The sequence below is a fragment of the Myotis daubentonii genome, chromosome 1, assembly GCF_963259705.1.
Source record: "Myotis daubentonii chromosome 1, mMyoDau2.1, whole genome shotgun sequence".
In the NCBI taxonomy this organism is placed as follows: Eukaryota; Metazoa; Chordata; class Mammalia; order Chiroptera; family Vespertilionidae; genus Myotis; species Myotis daubentonii.
This window is the reverse complement of record NC_081840.1, coordinates 41,065,694-41,092,113: the sequence shown is the minus strand read 5'-3', so window position 1 is coordinate 41,092,113 and position 26,420 is coordinate 41,065,694. Positions and strand designations below refer to the sequence as shown.

Here is a 26,420-nt window from a genome sequence, read left to right as displayed (position 1 = left end):
TAGAAGACTTTCCATTTTTAATGTCATGATAGTTTAATATTGACTGATTTACACTGAATAGATACCACACAAAAATACCTACTGAGAAGTCCAAAAAAAAAGATAAAAATAATTTCCTTTATAATCAGAATTTCTGAGCTTAACTTTTTAGTTTTATAATTACTTTTAGGGTAATTCGTACTATTAACTGTCAAATACATGTAAAAAAACACCTATCTATTCAGATGCTTTCCTAGAATTTGAATGTATATCTACCAGGTGACAAGAAGTTGTTTTGAGTATCTCCTGAAAAGGGAGGAATATTTTATGATCTATTCATGTCTCCTGTGAGTACTTTGAATTAAAAAAGGAATTTGTAGGAATTAGCTAGAGTAAAACCCCACTAATATGTACTAAAAAAAGGGGGGGAAGGCCCATCTGAGTTGGCATAAGAATAGACATTTGTTAACTGTATAATAATGCCATATTTATGCTATACAGTTACTTAGGTATGGCAGTGTGGCAGGTTCACCCAAGATTTTATTCTTTCTTTAATATCAGCCCTGACATGTCATTTTTATAATTGTGGGCCAAGATAGAAAACATAAGATGCCACAGACTTCTTTGAAGTTCAGTTTATATTGAAAGTCATTTAAACTTCAGGATGATTTACTACTGCAGGTCTCAGGGAACCAGCATGAAGAACTACAGAATGTTCGAAAACACATCCATTCCTGTTTCACCAAAATTTCCTGTTTTCTGCTACCTCATCCTGGCTTAAAAGTTGCTACCAATCCAAACTTTGATGGAAAACTGAAAGGTTTGTCTGTCTTTTAATGAATATGTTTATATCACTTAGTCCGATATAAAAATATCATTTATCCGCTGGGCTTATGATGCTTGTTCATTCACTGACATGAGGCTGATGATTAGAAATAGTCAGAATTGTGATTCCTGGGCTGGTGCTAGAGCGCCTCCTTGGTGAACTGTGGGAATCTGTGGCTGCTGAATGTGTACATTGAGAAAAGAGGCTAAAGTTAAACCCTGAGTTCACTTGGGAGGCCAGTAGCCCTCACCTTTTTGCAGAGGTTCCTCCTCACCTTTGTGCATTGAGAAATGCTCCTTAATGTCTTCTTGTGTAATTTTTCTTATTTACATTAAAGGGGAAAATAGATGTCTATATTCCTGGGATGTTACATTAAGTTACATAATTAGAGATTGAAATATCTCATGGTACTGAATTCAAGTCCTTTAAAACTGCTACTAAAGAATTTCATTATAAATTATTAAAAGCTTCACTAAAAAGGAGATCCTCTTCGGAATGAGGAACAGTTTTTTAAAAACCAAAGCACTAGAGTGTTTTTCAAATAGTATGTATTAATCACATGTAATTCTCTCTTGAACAGAGGCATGTCTAACATTTTAAGATTCCCAAGCAAGAATTAATGAGAAAAAAAGAGATTCCAAAGCAACTCAACTTGTTAAAGAGGGCGTGGAAGTAGGATATGGGGAAGCAGAAGTTAATCTTTCCTAATAGATAATTACCAGGCCTTTAGATGTTTGCTTGGTAGTTAATACAATGTAGTACAAAGACATTTCTGACTTTTTTAACTTGTAAGCCTAGCATTGAGTACACCACTAAAGTTCAGACATTTACTAAATATAAGGTGGCCGTTGCGCATTGTGCCAGGGCTGGTGAGACAGTGACATACATTTTTCAGCACAGTTGTTCTGAAAGGGCTTTCAAGTTACTTTTTAAAAAAGGACAACATAACTTATATCCAGTTTTATAGAACTGGCAGTTTTGAAAAGCAAACCTATCCCCCCACTCCCAAACCGATCCATGGTATTTACTCTCAGATACTTTATATTAGCTATGGCAGTTAGTATCATAAATAGAATCCCAAAATTTTCAATCAGCATTGTTTTTATACATGTTTTAAATGATCTTACCTTTATATAACAGAACAAATAGCAGTAGGCTATTAATGCATGGATTCCAGGATCCTACAGTTTCTTATGAATTCCAATCTACGAGTGAACACACAGACCTCTTGATATTATGCAATTACTTAATGGCTTCCCTGTATTTTGAATAAATTACATAAAAGGAGAGCTTCCCACAAGGCCTCTCTTTCTTCTCTGGAGTTGGGAGCTATAAACAGGCAGAGAAGGGACAGACCTTCAACAATAGTCTTTTATTGGACAAAAGTACTCTGGCTTGTTCTATTTCTGTGGTATACTATACATCTGCAGTTTTTAAATTAACTGATACATTTTGCAATGAAAGATCTCAAGGAGAGAATTTAAGACAAATCATGCAGATTTGTAACAAATATGTTCTCCAAATTTGATTTACATCTAACCATGTATTGACCCACACAATTGGTTTACAGTTACCATAAGTTATGAGTTTATCAAAGTATCTAGACAGAGAGAACAATGAAAGGCAGCTTTAGTTTCCCATCGAACATTCCATTTTTATGAGGTTCATAGAACTGCTGCAGGAATCCTGCTGTGTGCTGAAATGTTCTATTTTGCCTGTTTCTCCTTGGGCATATATTGGTTTTCCATCCCATCCTGAATCTTATAATTTGGTGTGATTTCTATCCAGGATGTCTTGTGTGCTGGCCATCCTATTCTCCGGAGGGCTGGCATCTGAGTGTTTGCCTCTGGGGAAGAAATGTCTCTGAATATAAAAACGTGCAAAAATTGTTCTTTGATAATAATTTCTCACACACTTTTCACACACAGAAATAACTTTCAAGTTCATTATTAATAGTAATAATTGTTATAATTACTATTTGTTCATGGTCCCTCACATTATTGAAATTATCTATTTCTAGTGTTATTTAAAACTTAAAATACTATGATTAAATTTAATTGCCACATAGGAAATCCAAAAGACCCAAAGCACTGAATTACATTCATTCATGCTACATTCAACCACTCCTCACCAAGTGCCTACAGCAGTGATGGCGAACCTCTGACACGCGAACTCACTTTTTTGGTTGATTTTTCTGTGTTAAATGGCATTTAAATATATAAAATAAATATCAAAAATATGTCTTTGTTTTACTATGGTTGCAAATATAAAAAAATTTCTATATGTGACACGGCACCAGAGTTAAGTTAGGTTTTTTCAAAATGCTGACACGCCGAGCTCAAAAGGTTCACCATCACTGGCCTACAGAATGCCTCTCCTAGTATAGCAAATCAGTCTTTTAGTAAATAAGGAGTTACCTTTTTTGGAGGTTGCTCTGTGTTATAGTGCCCCAGGTAACCACACCATATATTGTGGAGCTGCATCCTTAGCAGCTCAGGTAAGACTTCAGGAAGCATAACCAACACCATGGCAAGGTGATTATTGTTAAAAAAGTTGTTTCTAATGACTTGTCAGAGTGAGGTAATCCTGAGAAAATATCTTCCTTGGTTAATTTACACAGCAGCACTCCACCAGTGCATCTGCCCTGCAGCGATCTTATGCATCATGTCCTCAGTTATTGTGACAGATAACCACTCTGGCCTAGTCCCTGAATTCCTAGCAAGGTTTCACTCTTGTGGAAGAAATTATTGAAGAAATGATGAAAACAGAACATCATTCTGAATAATTATCTACCCACACGTATTTATTGATCAGTTGCAATGAGCCAAAGCTGATTAGTATACTTCTGCAATTTGATCTGGTCTGCAGATGTTCTGGATTATGTACTTATTGTTTTCAACTAATACTGGTAGCAAGAGCTAAATTATGTATGTTATGAATATATTGTTCATATTTTATGAATCCAAAATTGAAATACCTGGCATTGGTCTCAGTAGACCAAGGCTAATGCCATCTTCAGAACACATTTTTAATCCAAATATGCTGATTACTTTGATGATTACCACACTGCCCAGTGAATTAGATGTACAGGTGTATCTTATTTCATTCCAATTTTATAAGGAAATTGGGGGGAGGGTCTAAGTACATGTTTTGAAAGTGATTTAAAAAGTGGTTTTATATGGAGAAGGCCTTTTTGTCTTATGCAGAAATTCAGAAAAAATCATACATTATAGATATATAGTAATATTCTACAGATGCTGAAAAAAGCATGAAATCATAAAGCAATAAAGAAACCTATTAGTATCAGTGAATACAGATACATAGCAGGCAACAAAACACAATACACGAATGTGGTAACATAATACAAATACCAGTATTATATTTCAGTGAATACTGATAACTAAATAGCACACCACAATAACAAATACATTTGAATAAATCTATATATAATACAAAGCAAAATAATAAGTAAAATTTGGTACAGTGCAAAATAAATTTGAATAAGCTCCTATACAAATAGTGATAAAGCATGAGCAAGTTTCAAAGCTGTACAAAATGTGAAGCAAAATAAGTCGGAAGGATTTCTGTCTGCTCATGCATGTCATAAAAGCAGAAAGCAAGAGAAGAGAAATATGAATTCTTATGCAAACTGGTATTGCAATGTATATTGAAGTATAAAAACAAGCAGGGAAAATGCAAACACAATCATAAGGTTTTCATCTTTAGCCTTAAAACCTCGGAAATCATCAATTCCAAAGTCTGAAAACTCAGTGACTCTGCTGAAATTCAGATTTTAAAAAATGACATGTAGCTATTGCATTTACTTAGATATCAAGTCTCTGGACATACCTTGTTCTTTAAACATATAATGTGTATTTTTCTATATGTTTTGAAATAATGATTTAATAAATTGTCAGTGTTCAAAATACTTCTTTAAAGACCTATTTTCTTTGTTACTTTGCTAAGTCTGTAATGTTAAGATTAACCTAATGTTATATGATAAAAAACTCCAACTACCTCTGATCTGCTTGCTAAATTAGGTCTCCATTTCTTGCCATGTTATTTTGAGTTTCACCACTAGAGGTAGCATCATCATCCCTATCTTTTTGAACTTGAGTTCCTAGTTACACCATACCCACTATACACTTTTCATAAGGTGGGCACACTAAACACAGAATGATTTTGAATATATTTTCTGAAGGGAACCCATCTTCTCAGCTGGTAATTATATGACTTTTCTCCCCATTTATGAGCCTATATATAAAACTACAAAAAGAATAAAGACAGAATACATGAAATGTTTATGTGAATAGGGTATAAAATATTTGAAAAACGTTTTATATCAAGAAAGCTACTTTATACGTGGAAGACAAGATAAATGTGTAATTGAAGTGGAGATAAGAAAGACCAGCAGTAGAAAGTTTGGGCAAAGTGGATCATCCACCCTAAGAAAAGTGGGTTCCAGGAATTGTTTAGATGATAGGAAAGTGATAGCTTTATCACTGGGGAAGAAACAGAGGAAATCAAAGGATGTATTATTATTGTATGGCATGGAGGACTAGATAGAATTTTAAAAATAATGAATTTGCTTTTACTTGTAGAAATAGATGATGAATTCATCAAAAACTTGAAAATACTCATTCCTTGGCTACTTAGTCCTGAGAGCCTAGATATTAAAGAGATCAATGGGAACAAAATCACCTGCCGAGGTCTGGTGGAGTACTTCAAGGTATTGCTCTCATTTCTAGCACATTTGTGAGTACTTAGATTTGACATGTTTGGAATGCAGTTCCCACTTGAAGCTACAACAAAAAAATTATAGACTCTGTAATATGGGGGCAAAAGTATGAGGAATCTGTACAAATGATGAAAAATTATGAGATTCCCAGGAGGAACTTGTTTTCTGAAATTATTTTTTGAGGTAACTTTCCTGTCCCTTAGATGGAAATGTATTTTGAAATATGAATGTATCTAAGAGTTGGAAATATCTTTTTTGGGGGGAGGGGTGTTTCCCAGGGTCTAAACCACATAGTCCTCAGTCATGATCTGTACTGAATTTTACCTTCATTCTGAAGATTTTTCTCAAAAGGGGCTACACCTTGTCTTTCTACTGGAGAACATACTTCCACATTTCCCACTCTGCACCAAGGGCCAATCTGAAGTGGAATTATTTTAAATTTGCATTTACTTGTTTACCTCGGGTAGCACTGAGTACAATGCATTTTTTTTTTACCAACCCACAAATATAGTGAAGAATTTCAGTTACCAATCTAATTTGTGTATTGATGATCTAAGGACTAAAATATCAATTTTTAAAATCAACATTCTGTCATTTAAAATGCAGTCATATACCTCTTGTGTGGTTACTGACCATCACTCTCAGCAATAAAGGATATATTATTTATCTAAAAATTGAATTCTTACTGTGCATAACACTGTGGAGGGGCTTAGAATTTAGTAGGAGATTCAGGACCCTTACACAATTCTGTTCCATGAAGTTTATGACATCACCAGGTACAAATTCCTGTGGGTAACTGAAAAAGAAAGGTTACTCCTAGCAGAGGGATCTGAGAGAGTTTTAAAGGATGTAGAAGTGAGCTAAGCCTTCAAGAGGAGTGGGATTGGCAAGTGGAGATGTGTGAAAAGGGCATTTCAGGAAAGGGGAACAAACACTAAGAGGGAATTAAAGTATGAGGAAAAGATAATTAGTTCCTGAAACTGCCAAGACCTTACTTTTTTGGTACTGTCAAGACCTTAGACCTTAGAATATAATTTAACAGAATTACAGAAATATTGAATAGAATTACTTGAACATGAGTCTTTTTTTCTTTTTAGGCTTATATAAAGATTTATCAAGGTGAAGAATTACCACATCCCAAATCCATGTTACAGGTATTTATTAGCCATGCTAAGCAAAACATGTGCATCAATCTGGTTGTCAGAAATTATCAAATGAAAATAGTAGACAGAATGATTTATTAGAAGATTATTTTTCTAATAACTGCCCATTTGTGTGTTCAGCTAAACATTTTCACATAAACATACAGCAGCCTCACTTGTGCTGAGATACAAACACTTTATACCCAAGAGTTTTCATTCTCTTTGTATTACATTTGTTTAGAAAACAGACTCACACATGCAACAAGTAGAAAAGCAGGTTTTAAACAAGTGGTGAAACTGGCCTTTTCCTTACTTACTTAAAAAAATTCTTAAAGTTCTTGATAGTTCCTTTTTGTTATCAGATACATTGTTCTATCAGTATAGCAGTCCTTAAATTTGACATTATATTTCTATTTCTATATATTATTTCCATGTTTTTGGGTTTATAGATTTTCCCCAACCCTCAATTTGGTGAGAGGCTTAAAAATGTTGAGGAAAAAAATCTTCCAAATGAAAATTCATTTTAGAACTATGGTTTATTTACTTTTAATATATTTTTTATTGATTTCAGAGAGGAAGGGAGGAGAGAGAAAAAGAAACATCAGTGATAGAAAACCATTGATCAGCCGCCTCCTGCATGCCCCAGTATGGGACTGAGCCCACAACTGGGCAACGTGCTGACCTCCTAGTTCACAGGTCAACTCTCAACCAGAGCCACACTGGCTGGGCAGAACTGTGGTTTATTGAGTAAACATATATGTATTATATATTTCAAAATTTTAGTTTTACTAATTTTTAAAATATAGAAATATTTCAATGATTTAAAATTATTTGATGATCTCGGGTTCTTCCACATTTCTTGCTCATGATGCTTATAAATGAGAACTGCCTGTGGAAATTAATGAATTCCATTTTACATAATATTTTTACTTTGTCCAAAGGCCACAGCAGAAGCTAACAATTTAGCGGCCGTAGCAAATGCCAAGGATACATACAACAAGAAAATGGAAGAGGTAAGAATTAAATTATATTTTAAACAAAATTAGTATTTTTTCCATGAAATACTGATTTCTTTTTCTTCCACATTATACTGAATAAACATACAAAGAGGCAGGTTTGACTTATTCTTTCCCAGCCTATGTGTATCACATTTCTATTTATTATATTCCTAAAATATTTTAAAAGAAACACTATGCACAATTTTCAACATATTTTAAATGTTACTTCTATATTTAATAGACACATTTTTATTTTTGTCAGATCTTCCCACCAATTTATAAGATTTAGTGGCTAAAATAACATGCTACCCTCTCCACTTCACCTCCCTTCATTCCACAGTTCCAGAATTTATATCTTAGATATAAAAACCTGTTAGGAAAAAAAAAAATTAAACTTTAAGGGCTAATATTTCTACATACCATATTTCTTTTTTTATTTTAACAATCTCAATGAGGATGCACCTAAAAATTATTATGTATATCTACTAATGTGATGGGTCTTTTCCCCCCTGAAAATATTATAAAATTAAAATTATATTCAAAATTGATGGAGTCAAGAGAAATATAGTATAGGAAATGGTGTTTATGACATAACTAAGGGGTAATTCATATTACCCCTTAGGTCAGGGAGTGTATAGAAGGCAACGATGTGATTTTGACATTGATGTTTCTCTCTCTAAAAATCAATACTTTATGTAGTTAAATCTCAAATAACCAAAGTGAATGATATAAATAACAGATTTCCCTTGTAACTTCTGAAGAAAACAGAAAATGTGGTCCAAGAACATTTGATGTTTCCATTTAGACTCTTGAATGGGCTCCATTGAAACAAAAATCAGTGAAACTGCCAAATAAAACTTTTAATGATTTTACTTTAGAGCTTTATAGCATTGCTCATTGTTTAAATTAAACTTCATTTGTCAAAATTACTTCAGTGCAGTTAGAAAAAATTTCCTAAAGGGACTATTTTTCTTGAATTTAGATTCGTTCTGTAAATGAACTCAGTTTGCAGTTCACTTTGTGTCATGCCTGTTCATCTTGGATTTTCATCTTGGATTAAGTTATGGATATTCTTTCCCATGTCAAAAAAAAAAAATTAAGAATGACTTTATATAAGTAACCTATAAAGCAACAGTCCCACTTATAGTTACACCTGATAGTTATTAACTGTGGGAAACGTGGGTTGACAAAACATGCAGGCTTCTTGGTTATTGATATGTTCTAACAAATTTAAGTGAAAATGTTTACAGTTACTAATTTTACTCTGCATTGCATAAACAATACTTCTGCATCTGATACAGATTTGTGGTGGTGACAAACCATTTCTGGCCCCTAATGACCTGCAGACCAAACATCTGGAGCTTAAGGAAGAGTCTGTGAAGCTATTCCGAGGGGTGAAGAAGATGGGTGGGGAGGAATTTAGCCGGCGTTACCTGCAGCAGTTGGAGAATGAAATAGATGAACTTTATATGCAGTATATCAAGCACAATGATAGCAAAAATATCTTCCATGCAGCTCGTACTCCAGCCACACTGTTTGTTGTCATTTTTATCACATATGTGATTGCTGGTGTGACTGGATTCATTGGTTTGGACATCATAGCTAGCCTATGCAATATGATAATGGGACTGACCCTTATCACCCTGTGCACCTGGGCATACATCCGGTACTCTGGAGAATACCGAGAGCTGGGAGCTGTAATAGACCAGGTGGCTGCAGCCTTGTGGGACCAGGTAGGAACACTTTACTTCTCTTCAGCTAAATTCAGCACACATTTGATTGTCTATATTATATACAGGGCATTTGTTAAGATGTTGGAAATATACAGATGAACATGACTTAGGGGCCCAGTTTTCAAGAACTTTAGAATATATCAAGATGGCCAGATATAACCAACTAACTGTATAATATGTGAAGTCTCAACAACTGTTTTCCAGTTAACAATTCAATATTTTTCAAAAATACATGGATTAGGCAGTGGTTTTATTTTTTTTATCCTAAAAGTTGTTAAAAGAAGTATAAGAAAACAGTTGTTTTTATTTAGCTGCTTGTGACTCAATTATGTTAGCCTTACTTCATACTTATGACCTATTTTATTATTTGATAAGCACTGGCTTTGTTAGGATCATATACAAACCACTAACTTAAGTTGTTGTATCACTGTCTCTTTTAGTACCAACTCATAAAAGCAGTATCTGATTACTTCAGATTATCTTCATTTGAACTAGACATTTGCACTAGACATTGGCCATAGCATGAGTCCAGGTCAACCTCTTGATCAGCTGCTCATGCGGTCAGTTAGTTGTTCTTTATGGTCCAATTAACCATAACCTAGGGAGTCAGGCACGCCATGGTCCATTGTTTAAATAATTGATTATGGACAGGGGAGATAATTACAAACACACCTAGAACAACTCTTTATGTCATTCTGGAAGTATCTATCATCAGTTACCTCATGAAAATTTAGGGGGATTTAGTGAAGCTAAAGTTGAGATTCTTCAGAAAATTTTAGTGTTAAAACTTCTGAACATTTATGATCTGTATAAGTATACTCTTCTCCCAGCATGAAGAATATACTTACACATAGAATTTTAATGGATTTACTATGTGCCTTTAAAAAATCTAGCTGAGATAAATTAATGGTAGCACTATGGGAAAAGAATGAATGAAAGCCATGGCCAGGTGGCTCAATTGGTTGGAGCATCGTCCTGTACACAAAAAGATTGTGGGTTCGATTTCTGGTCAGGGCACATACCTAAGTTGCAGGTTTGATCCCTGGTCAGGGCGTGTATAGGAGGCAACTGATCAATGATTCTCACATCGATGTTTCTCTCTCACTAAAAATCAATAAAAACATATTCTCAGGTGAGAATTAAAAAAAAAAATGAATTAAAAACTGGATCCTCTGAGCCACTGTCTCAAATAGCCCCTCAACCTCAAAAGATAGAAGAGGGGCTATTTGAGGGGGAAAAACCAATGCCCTCCTAGAATATGATGCTGAAACCAATAAGGGATATTGAATTGGGTTTTTCAAAAGATTTATATAAATATGTAATACAAACAAAAAATTTGCAGTATTTGTTCACAAATTAATACTGTGAACAATGTTGAATATTGTAATGCTATTAATGAGACAGGATATATACTTTTCTTTTCTCCCTTTTAAACTGCCTTTGCTACAGGGAACTACAAATGAGGTAAGTTAAATTTTTCTAATTAAGAGCTTATATTTGTAAACATTATGACTTTTTTTAATAAACCAATTAGCCATTAAAGGATGTCTAAATGATTAGAAAATCTTTGATAACTACTGCTCCTATGTTCTCCTTGCATTTATAATTTTAATTGTGAATTTTTAACATGGTTTAAAAACAGTATTTAATTTATTCCAGACATCGTGTGATTTGAAATACATAGGAAATACAAACACATGAATATTGGTAATATTTTATCTGTTTTGTTTCCTAAATATGTAGGAGATTTCAAAATTCCTAAGTTCCAACACTGTGCATTTTTCTCTGCTGAAGAATGAAACATGTACAGTTATGGATCTTGAGGAAACTTAACTACTGGACAGCACTTACTTAACTTTGACTTTTGAGTGATAATTACTCATACACTTTAAGCAGGTTCCAGGCCAAAAATGCAGCATAACTTTCTTGGCATACCTCAGACATGACTTGTTAATTGGTGTTCATTTCTCCCACCACCCTTTCATTCTATCACTCTCCAATGTGCAAACTGTATCTAAGAGAAGAATCTAAGCTTCCAGGAGGGAATCATTTGTTACGTAAGAAAACTTATCTCTGGAGTCATTTAGGTTATTGTGTTCAGGAAGCAAAACTGATCCTGAACTACAGAGACAATGCATAATTCCTTACTTAGATTCTGCTGTTACATGAGACTGGATTATGTCCTGTAATCAAATAACAATGTTAAACTTAATATTTACAAGTCAATAAAGAATTATTTTATATAAAATTCAGTAAAACTAATTCACTAAAGTAAAAACAAATTTCAACTTTATAAAGCAAACCTTAAGGAAAAAAAATCTAAGCTTTTATAAGAACAGGGATTAAACTAAATGTGTTAGAATGAGAATATAATAGAACTAGGACAATACCATGTTGCATCAATATGCATTCATATAACTGATGATGGTACCATTAGAATAAGAAAATAGCCATATAGATTTAAAAAAGATAAAAATTAATGGTATTTCCTGGGAATCAATTACTGTTTAAAGAATAGCAAGCTTTTGCCCTAACCGGTTTGGCTCAGTGGATAGAGCGTCGGCCTGCGGACTGAAGGGTCCCAGGTTCGATTCCGGTCAAGGGCATGTATCTTGGTTGCGGGAACATCCCCAGTAGGAGGTGTGCAGGAGGCAGCTGATCGATGTTTCTAACTCTCTATCTCTCTCCCTTCCTCTCTGTAAAAAATCAATGGAATGTATTTTAAAAAAAAGAAGAAGAAAAAGAATAGCAAGCTTTTATCCAGTTTTTTAAAATATTCAGACTTTTTTAGACTCCAGAATTACGTAAAATAAGTTGGTCTAATTGAGTGCTCATTACGTGAAAGTCGGAAGAGGGAATTTATCTTAGACATTAGCTGGGGAGAGGGGAGAGAACATTAAAATATTTTTGAACACTTATATAAAGCAATATGTAAAAATTCCTGATTGAAGCACTGTTATAAAGACACAAAGAACAATTCAGAGGTAGTTTTAATGATGAAAGGCTTTCTGAGATAATGTTTCTGAATAAGGTTTTGTAAAATATGAACTAATTAACAGAAATAAGGCAAGAAAATGTTTGAGTGGGCCCCAGTGTGGCAGAGGGAGGGGGCAACATATGTGCTTATTTGCATGACTGTATGAGGAAATAATGGAGACTGAAGGTGTCCCCATTCTGAAAAACTATAAGGAAGCCCTGAGAACAAGTGGTCCAGCTATTACAATACAGTAGCTATTGACAGTCAAAAGTTATGAGCTCCTGTAATTTCTCTCAAATTGACAAGTTCTCAACAAGCCCCTGGGGCATAGTGAGTGGTTAGGAAGCTGTGCTCCATGAGGTGTGCAGGTAAAAAGGAAATGCTGTCTGAGAATAAAACATTTACTATGAAGATCAATCCACAAAAGTAGTAACACACACTATAGAGCTGAAAGTACTTTTGGGTTCTAAGATATTAGTTATTAAAAGAAAAATGTTTACATCTGTGTGTTCTAAAATCTGTATTCTTGTCTTTTTAGGCTTTATACAAGCTTTACAACGCAGCAGCAACCCACAGACATCTGTATCATCAGGCTTTTCCTGCACCAAAGTCAGAATCTACTGAACAATCAGAAAAGAAGAAAACTTAATCCAAATGTTAAAAAATACAGGTGCATGACCAATTTTCAGTTACATGTCTCCATGTAAACATTCAGTGCTTCCATCAGAAAGAGTAAAATACCAAACACCTCTGACGACTGCAAAAATGGTCTAGTTCTTTTATTTCAGTGTTTAATAGCAGGTGTATGTATGCATGGTTATTATCATTTCATTAACATGTACAGTTTCCTGATTTTGTCTTCAAATATAGTTATAATTTAAAGTTGTCTATTTATGATGATAGTACATGTGTTCTGCTTGAATTTACTGAATTCTACTACAGGGTTATAATTAAACCATGTGGTAATATTACTCCCTGTTTGGATATGCTCATTTAATTTTTACAGAAGAATTTTGAAATTATTTCATAGTCATTTGTTAAAGCACAGCATCACAACTCAAAAGGCTTGATTCAGTCTATATCATCTTACATATACCATAAGCTCTTATTTTTAAAGACATTTAAGAGAGCTTTTCAGTTGCTTTATCAAAAACTATGTATTGCTTTTTATATTATGATTTAATATAGAATATAAACTTCTTGATAAAAAATGCACAATAGATCACTTTGTATGTATTTGAGTTTCTGCATTGTATATTTTTTCATTTGCTACACAAAGAAATGTATTCATCATAGGTTTATTCTTTTAATATGTAAACTACTATTAAAGTTTACTCTGGTTCCTAAGATTAAAAACAAATGCTTACTGAATTTGGAAATATTTGGGAGTGTTGATAAAGAATGATGATGGTTTATCTTTCTTTTAAAAATTCAGAATGGATTTTCTTTAATGTTGACCACATTTCAAATTTAGGTTTCCATTTTAAGAAATAGATACCTTCCAGTTCTTTTAAAACAGTGATTCTATACTGTATTTCTAATTATTAAAATCTATAGTGGAATTTCATTGAGCATACACATTTTAGAGAGAAAAAAAAGTGTGGTAATGAAAAAAAGAAAAGTAATGCCTCTTATCTGGGAGCACTAAAACAGTAATTTCTAACTTTCTTTGAAATGGCTAAGTCGTAAACAGTAATATAAAGTAAGGAGCAACAGAAAAGAATAATTAAGATAGAAGAGTGTGCAAGAGTTCATAAGGTATGTAAGCTTAAATCTTAGAAAAGTTTGATCACATGCCCTGCAAAGTAACTTTTCCCAGTGATAAAATTCCACTAGCTTATTTTCATTTTTCAATACCCCTTTCAATGTACTGTTTTCTTTGATGATGGGTCTTATGAATGGAAAAACCGAATACTTACAGCACTATGTGTAAAATATAGACTCAAACATTTAGTTTCCACAAAAATATATTTAATAAGCTGCTTGTATAAAATCAAACATTTAATATTTCCAACATTTTATCAACAAATTAAACTCACTATTATGTAACTGGGAGTGCTTTGTATTTTGGAAGATTACCTAAACTAAAAACATATTTACATATTTACAACACATGTAAATATAACTGAAGAGCTACTTCAACTAATGTTAAAATTACTGGAATTCTAGAGATTTATAGGCTAGAAGTGCCATAAATTTGTCTGCAATCAAATGCACTACACAAATTATGAACAATATCTTTGTTACCTATTAGCTCAAAAGGAAAAAAATGGGAATAAATACTGGGTTTTAAAGTTTGTGACAAAGTCTTAAAGATAAAAGAAAATCAATTTATTGACCAAGATTTCTTAATGAATCCCTGATTGTCATTTTTGGCAGCTCAACCCAGCTTGTTAGGATGGTAGCATGTCATGCTATAGGGAACCCTCCACTGTCTCATCAGAGCCATGCTCTTAAATGCCGAAAGAGCCCTGACCAAAAGTAAGGAAGTGATGTTAGCTACTGTGAATGCTGTACACACTTCTCCCACAGGCTAAAGCCTTATGCCAAAATTTATTCCTTAAAGATTGAAGGCCCTTCACTCTTTCATACCAAAAGAATACTTTCTCGTCACATTTAAAACGTTCTTTACATTTGGGAGGGAGGGGAATACCATAAATTATATATAAAAATTTATCATAATAAAGGTTCCAAATCCCATTTTATGTTTTGAACTATGCACAATAGTAACACTTAAAGCATTCGATTCCAGACAATGTTCCACACTAAAGCAGGAAACATCTTTTTTTAAATACTGCATAGGTTATCTCTTGCTTTGTTTTTTAAAGAAAGGTACTGCTACTGTAAGAGTTTATCAAGTGATCATTTCCTATTTAATATCTCATAATGACATATCTTGCTGCATTTGTCTCCACTAAGAATATTCAAAGCAGTTTCCTAATATGCAGCATTAAGAAGTTTGCCACATTGGCTCTTAAGGTGAAACATTTTTTTTCCTCAATAAGAGTATTTTTAATAACAAAATACATGTAAAATTAGAATTTTGTAATTTCTAAAAAGCTGCCTTTATTAACCAAAGTACTTGTTTGCAGTCTTTTATCTGTGAGAATATTTTAAAGCCCTTATAAAACTTAAATTCTATTTTTATTTTTAAAAAATTTACTTAAAAATTCTTGCCATGTTGCTGGGCATACCACTGCTGCCTCTGCTTGCGGTTTTCTAACTCTGTGAGAAGAGCCTGTCTGTAGGCTTCATACATTTTGACAATTTGTTCCAGTTCTTTCATGAAAAGCAACTTCAGCATTCCCTGGTATGTATCTAGGTCAGCAAGCTGGAAGAGTTCCCACTTCAGAATATGGTCATATCTGTTTTAAAAACACAATCATACATATATTCAGAATACACACATTAAATATGTATTTATAGTAATCAACTGGTCTATTTTTATAAATATCAACTTTATTAAAATTAAACCATAATCTATAATTGAGTCAACTGCTACTTAAATATACTATTTTTTAGAGAGAGGAGAAAATAATTACTACTTCATTTCAATTTCAAAATACCCATTTCATCTTGTGTCAGTTATTCTAATATTAACATTAGATAGCAATAAACACATATTTCAAACCACTGTGGTTCTATAATTTGTGAAGAAGACATTCTATGCTATTCATAAGTTCATCTAAAGTTAATTGTCAGGAACTTAAGAATGCTTTAAACAACACTGGGCCTATAAATAATACATAAAACGGGCAAGGTCATTTGTGTCATTAGAGTCAATAGGGCTTTTTAAAAAATGTATGTTTTTTATTGATTTTTGAGAGGAAGGGAGAGGGAGAGGGAGAGAGAGACAGAAATGTTAATGAGAAACATCAACATTGATCAGCTGCTTCCTGCATGCCCCCTACTGGGATCGAGCTAGCAACCTGGGCTTGTGCCCTGACGGGGAATCAAACCAGGGACATCTTGGTTCATGGGTTGATGCTCAACCACTGAGCCACACTGGCAGGGCTTGATAGATGAGGAATGCTGTTCTCTACAGCAAACAAGGAACTAAAAAGAAGAAGGAATGAAGAGGAACCATCATTTGTGGGTTGAGTTTTCCTGAGGCTGAGTATACAGTATTTAAAAACAAACAAAAAAAAACCAAACAGAAAAACTCAAGCAGAAAGCAAATAAGCTCTGTTTAAAATGAGAGAATAAGTAGACTGTAGAAGATTCCACAATGTAGGGAAGGATTCATAAAATTATATCTGTATTTCAGAAGAAGGCCTTCTTCAATGGTAGGCAGATCACATACTGAGATGGTAGCCTGCCACAAACTACTAAAACAGTAATTTATACTTTGAATTGAAAGACACTCTAATCCAATTTTATTTTACAGATGAAAAAACTGAAACCCAAAGAGGCTATATCTCTTGCAATACTATTTAGTGACTAAAACATCAGAAAGGCCTAAAGAACTATGGACCAAGATGCTTCAGAGTAATAATTTTGACTGTTAGAATACTAAGACTAGTCAAAGAACTTGAACTACAGCAGGGCATATACCTATGTGATAATGAAGTTATACTTCTCAAATCATACTGCAGAGCTGACATAATAGGAAATTTTATAAATTCTGGTAAATTTATTTTTAATGTTCATTTCTAATATTTCCTACCCAATGGTCCTTTGGTAATTCATTTACTATATTATTCCAAAAGGATCACTTGTCTAATATAAATTTTAAAAGGCTTTTTAAAAAGGGAAACAGTAAACAAATACTGAAGAAAAAGCATTCTAAGGAACAACATAGAGAACAAAAGTAAGCAATGCACCAATTTCAGTTCCAAATTCTTGCCCCTGCTGTTTCTGTATAATTTCTTCCCTTCTGCCTATAATAAATCCTATTATACCTAATTATTTTTACCATTTTTTCCTTCTTAACTAGCCAAATAATCTACTTCCCCAAGTTTAACTTTTAGCCACTTATACTCTAAATATACAGGTAAATCATTTAGAATATAGGCTGTAAAAACTCCTCGATAGCCTATACTTATAGCATCTCTTTTGCTGTTTTTCCTAGGACAGTATTCTATTCAAACACTACTTATAAATAAACCATATATGCAAACAGCCATTGCTATACTGCCACCAAAAAAACAAAAAGAAACCAAAAAGGTGTTCACACTGCAGTGGATGCTGGCTTTACGAGCAAAAATGCTGCCTTTCTCAGCTCCAGGTATCATAATGTGGTCTAAGTTCCTGGCACCTGCCCCCTATAACAGTGTGCCCACTATCTCTTTCCACCTATACCCAGAGCTGGGTCAATGGTGACACTGGAATCAAGACACAGGAATGAAACAGAATCCATTCCACAATGCTGTGGGGGACTGTGTTGGAGTGTGTGTAAGGAATATTAGAAAGTATGTTCCTAACAGTCTTTTTCCTGTTAAAGATTAAATCTCGTAATTTTATCTGATATTACAGTTATATGATGCATTACAGATTTTTGTGAGCGGAGTTAGAAACATAACTTCAATAAAATTAAATAATTTAGAACAATCTGTTTCTAAGTCAAGTTCTGGAAGTATATGCAAACAGTATTTTTGTAAGTTACTTCTAAAGACAGAATTAAAAATTTCAGTAAGCTAGAAAATGGTCAATTGTTAAATAGGAAGAAAGGCTACTTTTTTTTCTAAAACCTATTTTTTTTATAAGTAATTGATTCTCCATCATCTAATTCATAGACAACAGCTCACCTTTTATTGATAGAACAAGATTAACCATTTCCATACTCTTTAGGGATAAAAATTTAGGAGCAACTAAAAAGCAGTAGGTTTCCTGACGTTTTAAGTTTTTAAGCAAAGAAGTATTTGCTCTCTTTTCTAGTAGAGTTTTGAGCTATCTGAAGATTTTTAAAAAAAAAGTTGCTAGTTTCCTAAAGTTTTATAGCTATCTCATAGAACCAGATATGAAAGGGACTATAATCTTTAGGAGTCTTCCTTTTTACAAGAAGCAAGGAATTCCATTTAAGTATTATCTTTTTTCCCCCCAAAGAGAAGCTTTTTATTTTTTCTAACAATGACTATAAAGTAGAAAGAGTAACCCTCTTCAATCTTACCAACTCTCCCAAATAACAAAAGTTAACAGTTGGGCACATATTCTTCCAGATTTAAGGAGAATAAAAATACACACACCTATTGTATTTGACTTGGGATCAGCATAAGAACAAAGGCTATACACAAGTAGTGGGTCAAGTATTATTCAAGAGTGAAAGAAGGGATTAAGCAAAATACAACAGAAAAATCCTCAGACACAGACAACAGCATGGTGATTACCAGAGGGGAAGGGGGTGGGGGGAGGTAGAAGAGTGTACAGGGAGGATAAATGGTGATGGAAGGAGACTTCATCTGACTTGGAGTGATGAACATAGAACATATAGTTCATGTATTATAGAATTGTACCCCTGAAACCTATATAATTTTATTAACCAATGTCACCTCAATAAAGTTAATTTAAAAAAGGGGAAAAGGGAAGAAAAGTCCATCTGCTGTCACATTCTTAATACCATTCTTATACTATAGAGATATTATCAGATAAAGAAGCTGAGAATCAAACCATGCTAAACTTCTATGGATACCTAATTTCAAATGTGTACCTAATTTCAAGTAAACTAAAACCAAACTTTAGGTAAGCATTGTATATACCTTGCAGAATATTTATAATTAAAATTTAAACTTACATTAAATTTGCCCTGGCCAGTGATGTCCAGTGGTTGTAGCATCAGCCTGAGCACTGAAAGGTCGCATGTACCTTGATGGCAGGTTCATTCCTAGCCCCAGTTAGGGTACATGCTGGAAGCAGCCAGTTGATGTGTGTCTCTCACATTGATATCCCCCTCCTCCTCCCCCTCCCTCCCCTTCTTTCTCAGAATAGAGGGAATGTAAGGGAATATGTATGTTGGCCAAAAATTAATAATTCATAGTAAATGACCAATAACTATGAGAATATTAAACTTGCCTAAATGAGCAGCATCATCTATCCTATCTAATAAAAGAGAAAAATGGTAATTGGCGTACGATGATACCCTTTTCATTGGCTAATCAGGGCTTTATGCAAATTAACTGCCAACTAAGATTGGCAGTTAACGGCCAACAAGATGGCGGTTAATTTGCATATGTAGGCACAATGCAGGGAGGTGAGGAGGTGAAAGGGAAAGCAGGAAGAAGCCCCCTGCCACTGACAGTGATCGGAAACCCAGGGGGGAGCTAAGAGCTGGGGGGCAGGGCAAAGGCGGCCCTGGGGCCGCCTTTGCCCTGCCCCCCAGCCATGATCAGAGAATCAGGCGCCTTTGCTGCCCTGGCCAGTGATAGCAGGAAGTAGGGGTGGAGCCAGCGATGGGAGCTGGGCACGGTCGAAGCTGGCAGTCCCGGGAGCTAGGGGTCCCTTGCCTGGGCCTAAAGCGAAGCCCACGATCGCGGGGCCGCTGCAGCTGCGGGTCCCCACTGCCCGGGCCGGACGCCTAGGCCATACGTGTTAGGCCTGGGCAGGGGCGGAGCCTGCAACCACGGGGAGCTGGGGGTCCCCTGCCCAGGCCTGACACCTCTGCCGGAGGCCTCAGGCCTGGTCAAGGGGCCGATCCGGTGATTGGTGATCGGAGGGTGATGAGGGTCAACTCCTCTGGCCGAGGCATCAGGCCTGGGTGGGGGGCGGAGCCGGGGGTTGGGGGGATATGATGGTCCCCTTGCCCAGGCCTGAAGCCTGGGTCAGAGGCGTCAGGCTTGGGCGGGGGGTGGAGCAAGCGATCAGAGGGAGATGGGGGTCCCCTGCCCAGGCATGATTCCTGGGCCAGAGGCCTCAGGCCTGGGCAGGGGCCAGAGCCAGTGATCAGGGGGAGATGGGGGTCCCCTGTCCAAGCCTGACACCTCTGGCGGAGGCGTCAGGCCTGGGCAAGGGGCCGATCAGGTGATCGGAGGGTGATGGGGGTCTACGCCTCTGGCCGAGGCCTCAGGCCTGGGCGGGGGCCAGAGCCAGTGATCAGGGGGAGATGGGGGTCCCCTGTCCAAGCCTGACACCTCTGTCAGAGGCGTCAGGCCTGGGCAAGGGGCCGATCCTGCGATTGGAGGGTGATGGGGGTCAACGACTAAGGGCTCCCAGTATGTGAGAGGGGGCAGGCTGGGCTGAGGGACACTCCCCCCCGACACACACACCCAGTGCACGAATTTCGTGCACCAGGCAGTGTGTGTATATATATAAAAAGCCAGTGACTGGACGCCATAATGACCAGAACGACTGGTCGCTATGATGCCCACTGTGGCCAGTGAACGGGACTGACTGGGGGTTGGGGTGGGGCTGGCTGCCAACCTCCCATGGCCCCGCCCCCACTAGCCTGCTCCTGATTGGCCTCTCCCACCCTGATTGAAGGTGGGGCAGCCGGCCAACACCCCCCTCCCCGCTGCCCTTCCCCCAAGCCCGCCCCACCCTGATTGGCCCGCAGCCCTTCCCCCTAGGCATCCCCGCCTGATTGCACTCCCCACCAAAATAGGAGGCAGGGCAGGCTGGTCAACCTCTTGCAACCCCTCCCCTGCCTGGCCCCACCCTAGATCGGCCCCCTCACCCTGGTCAGAGGCATGGCTGGCTAGCCAACCACTTGCGGCCCCTCCCCCAGCTGGTCCTGCCCCTGATGGGCCTCCACCACCCCGATTGGCCCATGGCTCCTCCCCCCAGTAAGCTCCACCTCCGATCAGCCCCCCATTACGATCAGGAGCAGGGTCAACCACCCATGGACCTTCCCCCAGGTTGATGGCCCCCAATCAACCCGCCCCCCCACAGCAATCAGGGGTGGGGCTGGCCAGCCCACCTCCTACAGCCCCTCCCCCTGGCCGCTGACCCCCGACCGGCCCCCCTGTACCCCATTTTGGGGTGGGGCCGGCCAGCCCACCGCCCCTCCCTATAGCTGGCCCTGCCCCCAATCGGCCCCCTCACCCCAATCGGGGGCAGGGCCCACCAGCCTATCACCCTTGGCCCCTCTACCCAGCGGGCCCAGCCCTGATCGGGCCCTGATCGGAGCAGGCTGGCCGGCCAACCTCCGGACATCTCCTCCTCCTGACAGGCCCAGCCCTGATTCACCCCAATTGGGGCCAGGCCGGCTAGACCCCACCCGTGCACGAATTCGTGCACTGGCCTCTAGTAGTCAAATAATTATAAGGTATATCCTTTAGATAATGTACCAACTATTCAAATTAAAAGCCTAAAAAGAAGCTATTAAGAACAAATGGCTCTAAGCAAGAAAAAAATCATTAAAGGTATATTCATACACACACACACACACACACACACACAGAGCTAATAAATATATAGCAGGATGGTAAAAATTTAGATCCCTTGAAAATTTTATTTCAAAAGAAGAAAGAGTTACTATTTCAAAAAGTGTATATATAAAAAGTTTTATTTGAATATCAAAGATTTTATTTGAATATCAAAGATTTAATTTTTTTTATTCCAAATTCATTGTCCAATCGTCTTAAAACTCTTTAAAACTCTTCTTTGGGCTATTTTATGCTGATAGTTTTTGCTGATAAAAGGGAAATAAGAGTAAGACTACAATAACTAGTAACTGAATGTTACCTTATTTGGTTGTTAAAAGTACATGAAATAATTATTATGTATAAAATGCCTGCCAAAGTACCAGGAATTTAATAGCTGCTAAGTAAATGCAATCTCTATACAGAAAAGCCTAAGTGACCATCCGACTGTTTGACCGGTAGCTGTGATGTGCAATGACCACCTGGGGGCAGACGCTCAACGCAGGAGCTGCCAAGCTGCGGTGACTTGGCAGCAGTGGTTCTTGGGTGACGCACCCAGAACCAGAGAGGAGGGAGCCTGATTCTGGGGTCAGGGGATGTCGGAGAGCTGGTTTTGGCCCGATCCCCACAGGCCAGGCCGAGGGACCCCACCTGTGCACAAATCTGTGCACCAGGCCTCTAATCCTATCTAATAAAAGAGAAAAATGGTAATTGGCGTACGATGATACCCTTTTCATTGGCTAATCAGGGCTATATGCAAATTAACTGCCAACTATGATTGGCAGTTAACTGCCAACTAAGATTGGCAGTTAACTGCCAACAAGATGGCAGTTAACTGCCAACAAGATGGCAGTTAATTTGCATATGTAGGCACAATGCAGGGAGGCGAAAGGGAAAGCAGGAAGAAGCCCCCTGCCACTGACAGTGATCAGAAACCCAGGGGGAGCTAAGAGCTGGGGGGCCGCCTTTGCCCTGCCCCCCAGCCATGGTCGGAGAATCAGGCGCCTTTGCCGCCCTGGCCAGTGATAGCAGGAAGTAGGGGTGGAGCCAGCAATGGGAGCTGGGCACGGTCGAAGCTGGGGTCCCTTGCCTGGGCCTAAAGCGAAGCCCACGATTGCGGGGCCACTGCAGCTGCGGGTCCCCGCTGCCCGGGCCGGACGCCTCAGCCAGAGGCGTTAGGCGTGGGCAGGGGCGGAGCCTGCAACCGCGGGGAGCTGGGGGTCCTCTGCCCAGGCCTGACACCTCTGCCAGAGGCCTCAGGCCTGGTCAAGGGGCCGATCCGGTGATTGGTGATCGGAGGGTGATGAGGGTCAACTCCTCTGGCCGAGGCATCAGGCCTGGGTGGGGGGCGGAGCCGGGGGTTGGGGGGATATGATGGTCCCCTTGCCCAGGCCTGAAGCCTGGGTCAGAGGCGTCAGGCTTGGGCGGGGGGTGGAGCAAGCGATCAGAGGGAGATGGGGGTCCCCTGCCCAGGCATGATTCCTGGGCCAGAGGCCTCAGGCCTGGGCAGGGGCCAGAGCCAGTGATCAGGGGGAGATGGGGGTCCCCTGTCCAAGCCTGACACCTCTGGCGGAGGCGTCAGGCCTGGGCAAGGGGCCGATCAGGCGATCGGAGGGTGATGAGGGTCAATGCCTGAGGGCTCCCAGTATTTGAGAGGGGGCAGGCTGGGCTGAGGGACACTCCCCCCCCCCCAACACACACCCAGTGCACGAATTTCGTGCACCGGGCCCCTAGTTATTAAATAATAAAGTACCAATGACAAAAGTTAATGATCTTTGAAGTTAAAAGATAAAGGTTTGAAATCTACCACTTAACTGCTGTGTGATCTGAGCAGGGAGAGATAAAGCCTCCATTTTTTTCATTTGTGAAATGGGTTTGGGGAAGATTTTATGAGGTAACATGCCTAAAAGTTTAGCACAGTAAAGTACATAGGAAACACTGGATAATAAATAACTATTTACTTCCAAACACTTTGTATATAACACTGTTACTAACCTTAATCATGTCGGTATCTACTTCTGTTTTCCCAGAAAAGTTCTTTGAGGCCAAGATTTCATTTATTCATTCATGATTACATTCTAAGAACAGTGCCTAGTATAGCACCCAAAAAATATCTTTAATGAGCCTGCCAAACTCATAGCCATTTTGAAAAACTAGCACATGTATGGTCTTCCACTCACTCCTCAACAAAGATTTGTGCTGTAAATTCACTTACTTCACAGGGGCTCGAGCATAAACCTGAAGCCAGTCAGGAATTTCTGCGGTATGATATGGATTTGCAGGTACCAGAAGGGACTGATTTCTTTCAGTTTGCTGTGGCTGATATGTGACAGGAGGAGGTTGATCATACCGAGGTACACTAAGAAGAAAGAATTGACATTCATTAAGATAAAGGCCCTAAATTTAAACAATTATAAAAAACAAATAATATTTAAGTGTTTTTATTTTAATGTTTTTATTGATTTCAGAGAGAGGAAGGGAGAGGCAGAGAGAGATAGAAACGTCAATGATGAGAGAGAATCATCGATTGGATGCCTCCTGCATACTCCCTCCTACTGGGGATCGAGCCTGCAACCGAGGCATGTGCCCTGACTGGGAATCGAACCGTGACCTCCTGATTCATGGGCCAATGCTCAACCACTAAGCCACACCAACCAGGCTTTAAGACTATTTTAAAATGAGCCTCCTGTCCAAACTCAGTTCCTTCTACCACCTAAAAAACAATAAAGTTTACAAAGCATAATTAATGTTTTTCTCAGCAACTCTGTAGACAATTATTTTTTGTCATACTATAGGGGAATTAAAATCCATCTTCTCTTAGAAACTAGTAGGTCACTGACAATGAATATAAACTAAGGTAAATCTTTACATATTTTTTAGAAATTTCTTCTGGCTTGTATTCAGTCTTTTCAAGGCTAACTTCAAAGGCTATAAAAAAATTAGAGTTGTAACTTTTATACAGAGGCTTAAAACTAGAATCATAAATTCCAGTAATTACTAGTAATTAGCTATAAATTTATGTTGGGAAGATTGATAGTTTGTCTCAAAATGATAATGGCCTTTCTTCATCATTTAGGCTGAAAAGGAGGTTTAGAATGTGCAGTACAGTAGGAATGCTTGAAATATTCACATTAACTATAATATTTCCTTTCTGTATTTGCCACCTTAAGAGAGTATTATGGGAGTTAGATAGAACCTATTTTAAATCAGAATTAAACACACACACACACACACACACAAAACAAACAAAAAAACACCACCATGCTTTTTATTAATTCTAATGGCCTCTATATGTTGGGGGCAGGGAGAGAACAGCAACACGGGCAGAGACTGTTATATAGAAAAATGCTAAGGAGAGTATTGACCCAAAAAGTGAGTTCTGATAGGTCAAAATGATCTATTCCAGTCTTGGAGACAAAACTGGAAGGGCCTGCCTCCCAACATTAGGATTTAAGTGTAGCCTGGCCACTGTGGCTCAGTGTTTTGAGCATCAACCCATGAGCTAAGAGGTCACCAGTTCAATTCCAAGTCAGGGCACATGCCCGGGTTGTGGGCTTAATCCCCAGTAGGAGACAGATCAGTGTTCCTATCTGTTTATCTCTCTCTCTTCCTCTCTCTCTAAAATCAATAAAAGCATATTTTAAAAAAGATTTACATGTATATCAGAAAAGGTCATTGCAATACTAAACTGGGGTTAAAATAAGTGTTAGATTTAGACTGTGTTTAACAATGTAAAAATCAATGTGCAAATGGCACTGAATCGTATCTTCAATTCTTCTTTCATTTTTCGGTGCAACTGGAAGATGGGGAAAAACTACGGCTTTGATGTCAGCTATGTCTAGAGCAGCGGTTCTCAACCTGTGGGTCGCGACCCCTTTGGCGGTCGAACGACCCTTTCACAGGGGTCGCCTAAGACCATCCTGCATATCAGATTTACATTACGATTCATAACAGTAGCAACATTACAGTTATGAAGTAGCAACGAAAATAATTTTATGGTTGGGTCACAACATGAGGAACTGTATTTAAAGGTCCAGAAGGTTGAGAACCACTGGTCTAGAGGATTTGGCCACTTAGAAATTGTGTGAATGAAAGCAAAACTGCTTTACTTCTCTTAACTTCAGCTTCCTTATTTATAAAATGAAATAAATCCATACCAAAGATGACTGTTCTCAGGATTAAGTGACCTAATATAAGAGTTCTGTATAAGGATTAGCATAATATAGACAATCAAATAGCTATTAATACTACCTACCTTTGTAAGCTTAATGAAGGTGTTTATTCTCTCCTATTCAATGTCTAGAGTTGCTGAGAAAAGCATATTAATTATGAAAATGCTTTGTAAACTATAAAAATTCTGTAATAATGTAAGTTTAATGATGAACAGAAAGTTCAATATACTCTCAAATCTAGTTATCTGAATCACAAAGTCCTCTGCTACCTGGTAAAAATGTAACCATATTTTTTTTCCATCATTCATTCAACAAATAGCTGCTACATTCCACTTTGTGCCCATGTCTGAGTTGGGTGCTGGGGACGCAGTAGGAATAAGTGGGACTCATCCTTGCCTTTGGGTGGGTGGCTCTGAAATACTTCTATGTGATAGGCCTGAAAATGGAGGCCAGGGAGGCATAAGCTTGTTTGAGATGGTACAGAGAGTAGGCAAAGGGGGCCAGAGCCCAACACAGGCAGAGCATTTGGTTTGGTTCTTCTGAAGAGATGACAACTTCAGTT

General features: G+C 37.9%; 2 protein-coding genes across 10 annotated transcripts in view; one reads left to right on the top strand and one right to left on the bottom strand.

Moving 5' to 3' along the window:
* Positions 1-15,213, top strand: part of ATL1 (atlastin GTPase 1) — a 57,333-nt gene extending 42,120 nt beyond the window's left edge. Inside the window, exons 9-15 of one of the 2 annotated variants that reach the window (XM_059696540.1) lie at positions 661-799; positions 5,407-5,534; positions 6,641-6,697; positions 7,627-7,698; positions 8,985-9,416; positions 10,866-10,880; positions 12,932-15,213. In XM_059696540.1, coding sequence (XP_059552523.1) covers positions 661-799; positions 5,407-5,534; positions 6,641-6,697; positions 7,627-7,698; positions 8,985-9,416; positions 10,866-10,880; positions 12,932-13,042 — 954 coding nt within the window. In that variant the 3' untranslated portion in view covers positions 13,043-15,213. The remainder of the gene's footprint in view (positions 1-660; positions 800-5,406; positions 5,535-6,640; positions 6,698-7,626; positions 7,699-8,984; positions 9,417-10,865; positions 10,881-12,931) is intronic. The other variant, XM_059696549.1, reaches the window with a different exon arrangement.
* Positions 12,875-26,420, bottom strand: part of SAV1 (salvador family WW domain containing protein 1) — a 34,370-nt gene continuing 20,824 nt past the window's right edge. For 2 of the 8 annotated variants that reach the window (XM_059696610.1, XM_059696562.1), the window contains exons 4-6: positions 23,902-24,045; positions 15,571-15,758; positions 12,875-13,013 (exon numbers count right to left, since the gene is read on the bottom strand). In XM_059696610.1, the coding sequence (XP_059552593.1) occupies positions 12,982-13,013; positions 15,571-15,758; positions 23,902-24,045 (364 nt within the window). In that variant the 3' untranslated portion in view covers positions 12,875-12,981. Of the gene's footprint in view, positions 13,014-14,342; positions 15,759-16,308; positions 16,450-21,873; positions 21,956-23,901; positions 24,046-26,420 lie in introns of those variants that run through there. The other 6 variants (XM_059696601.1, XM_059696573.1, XM_059696591.1 and 3 more) reach the window with 6 other exon arrangements.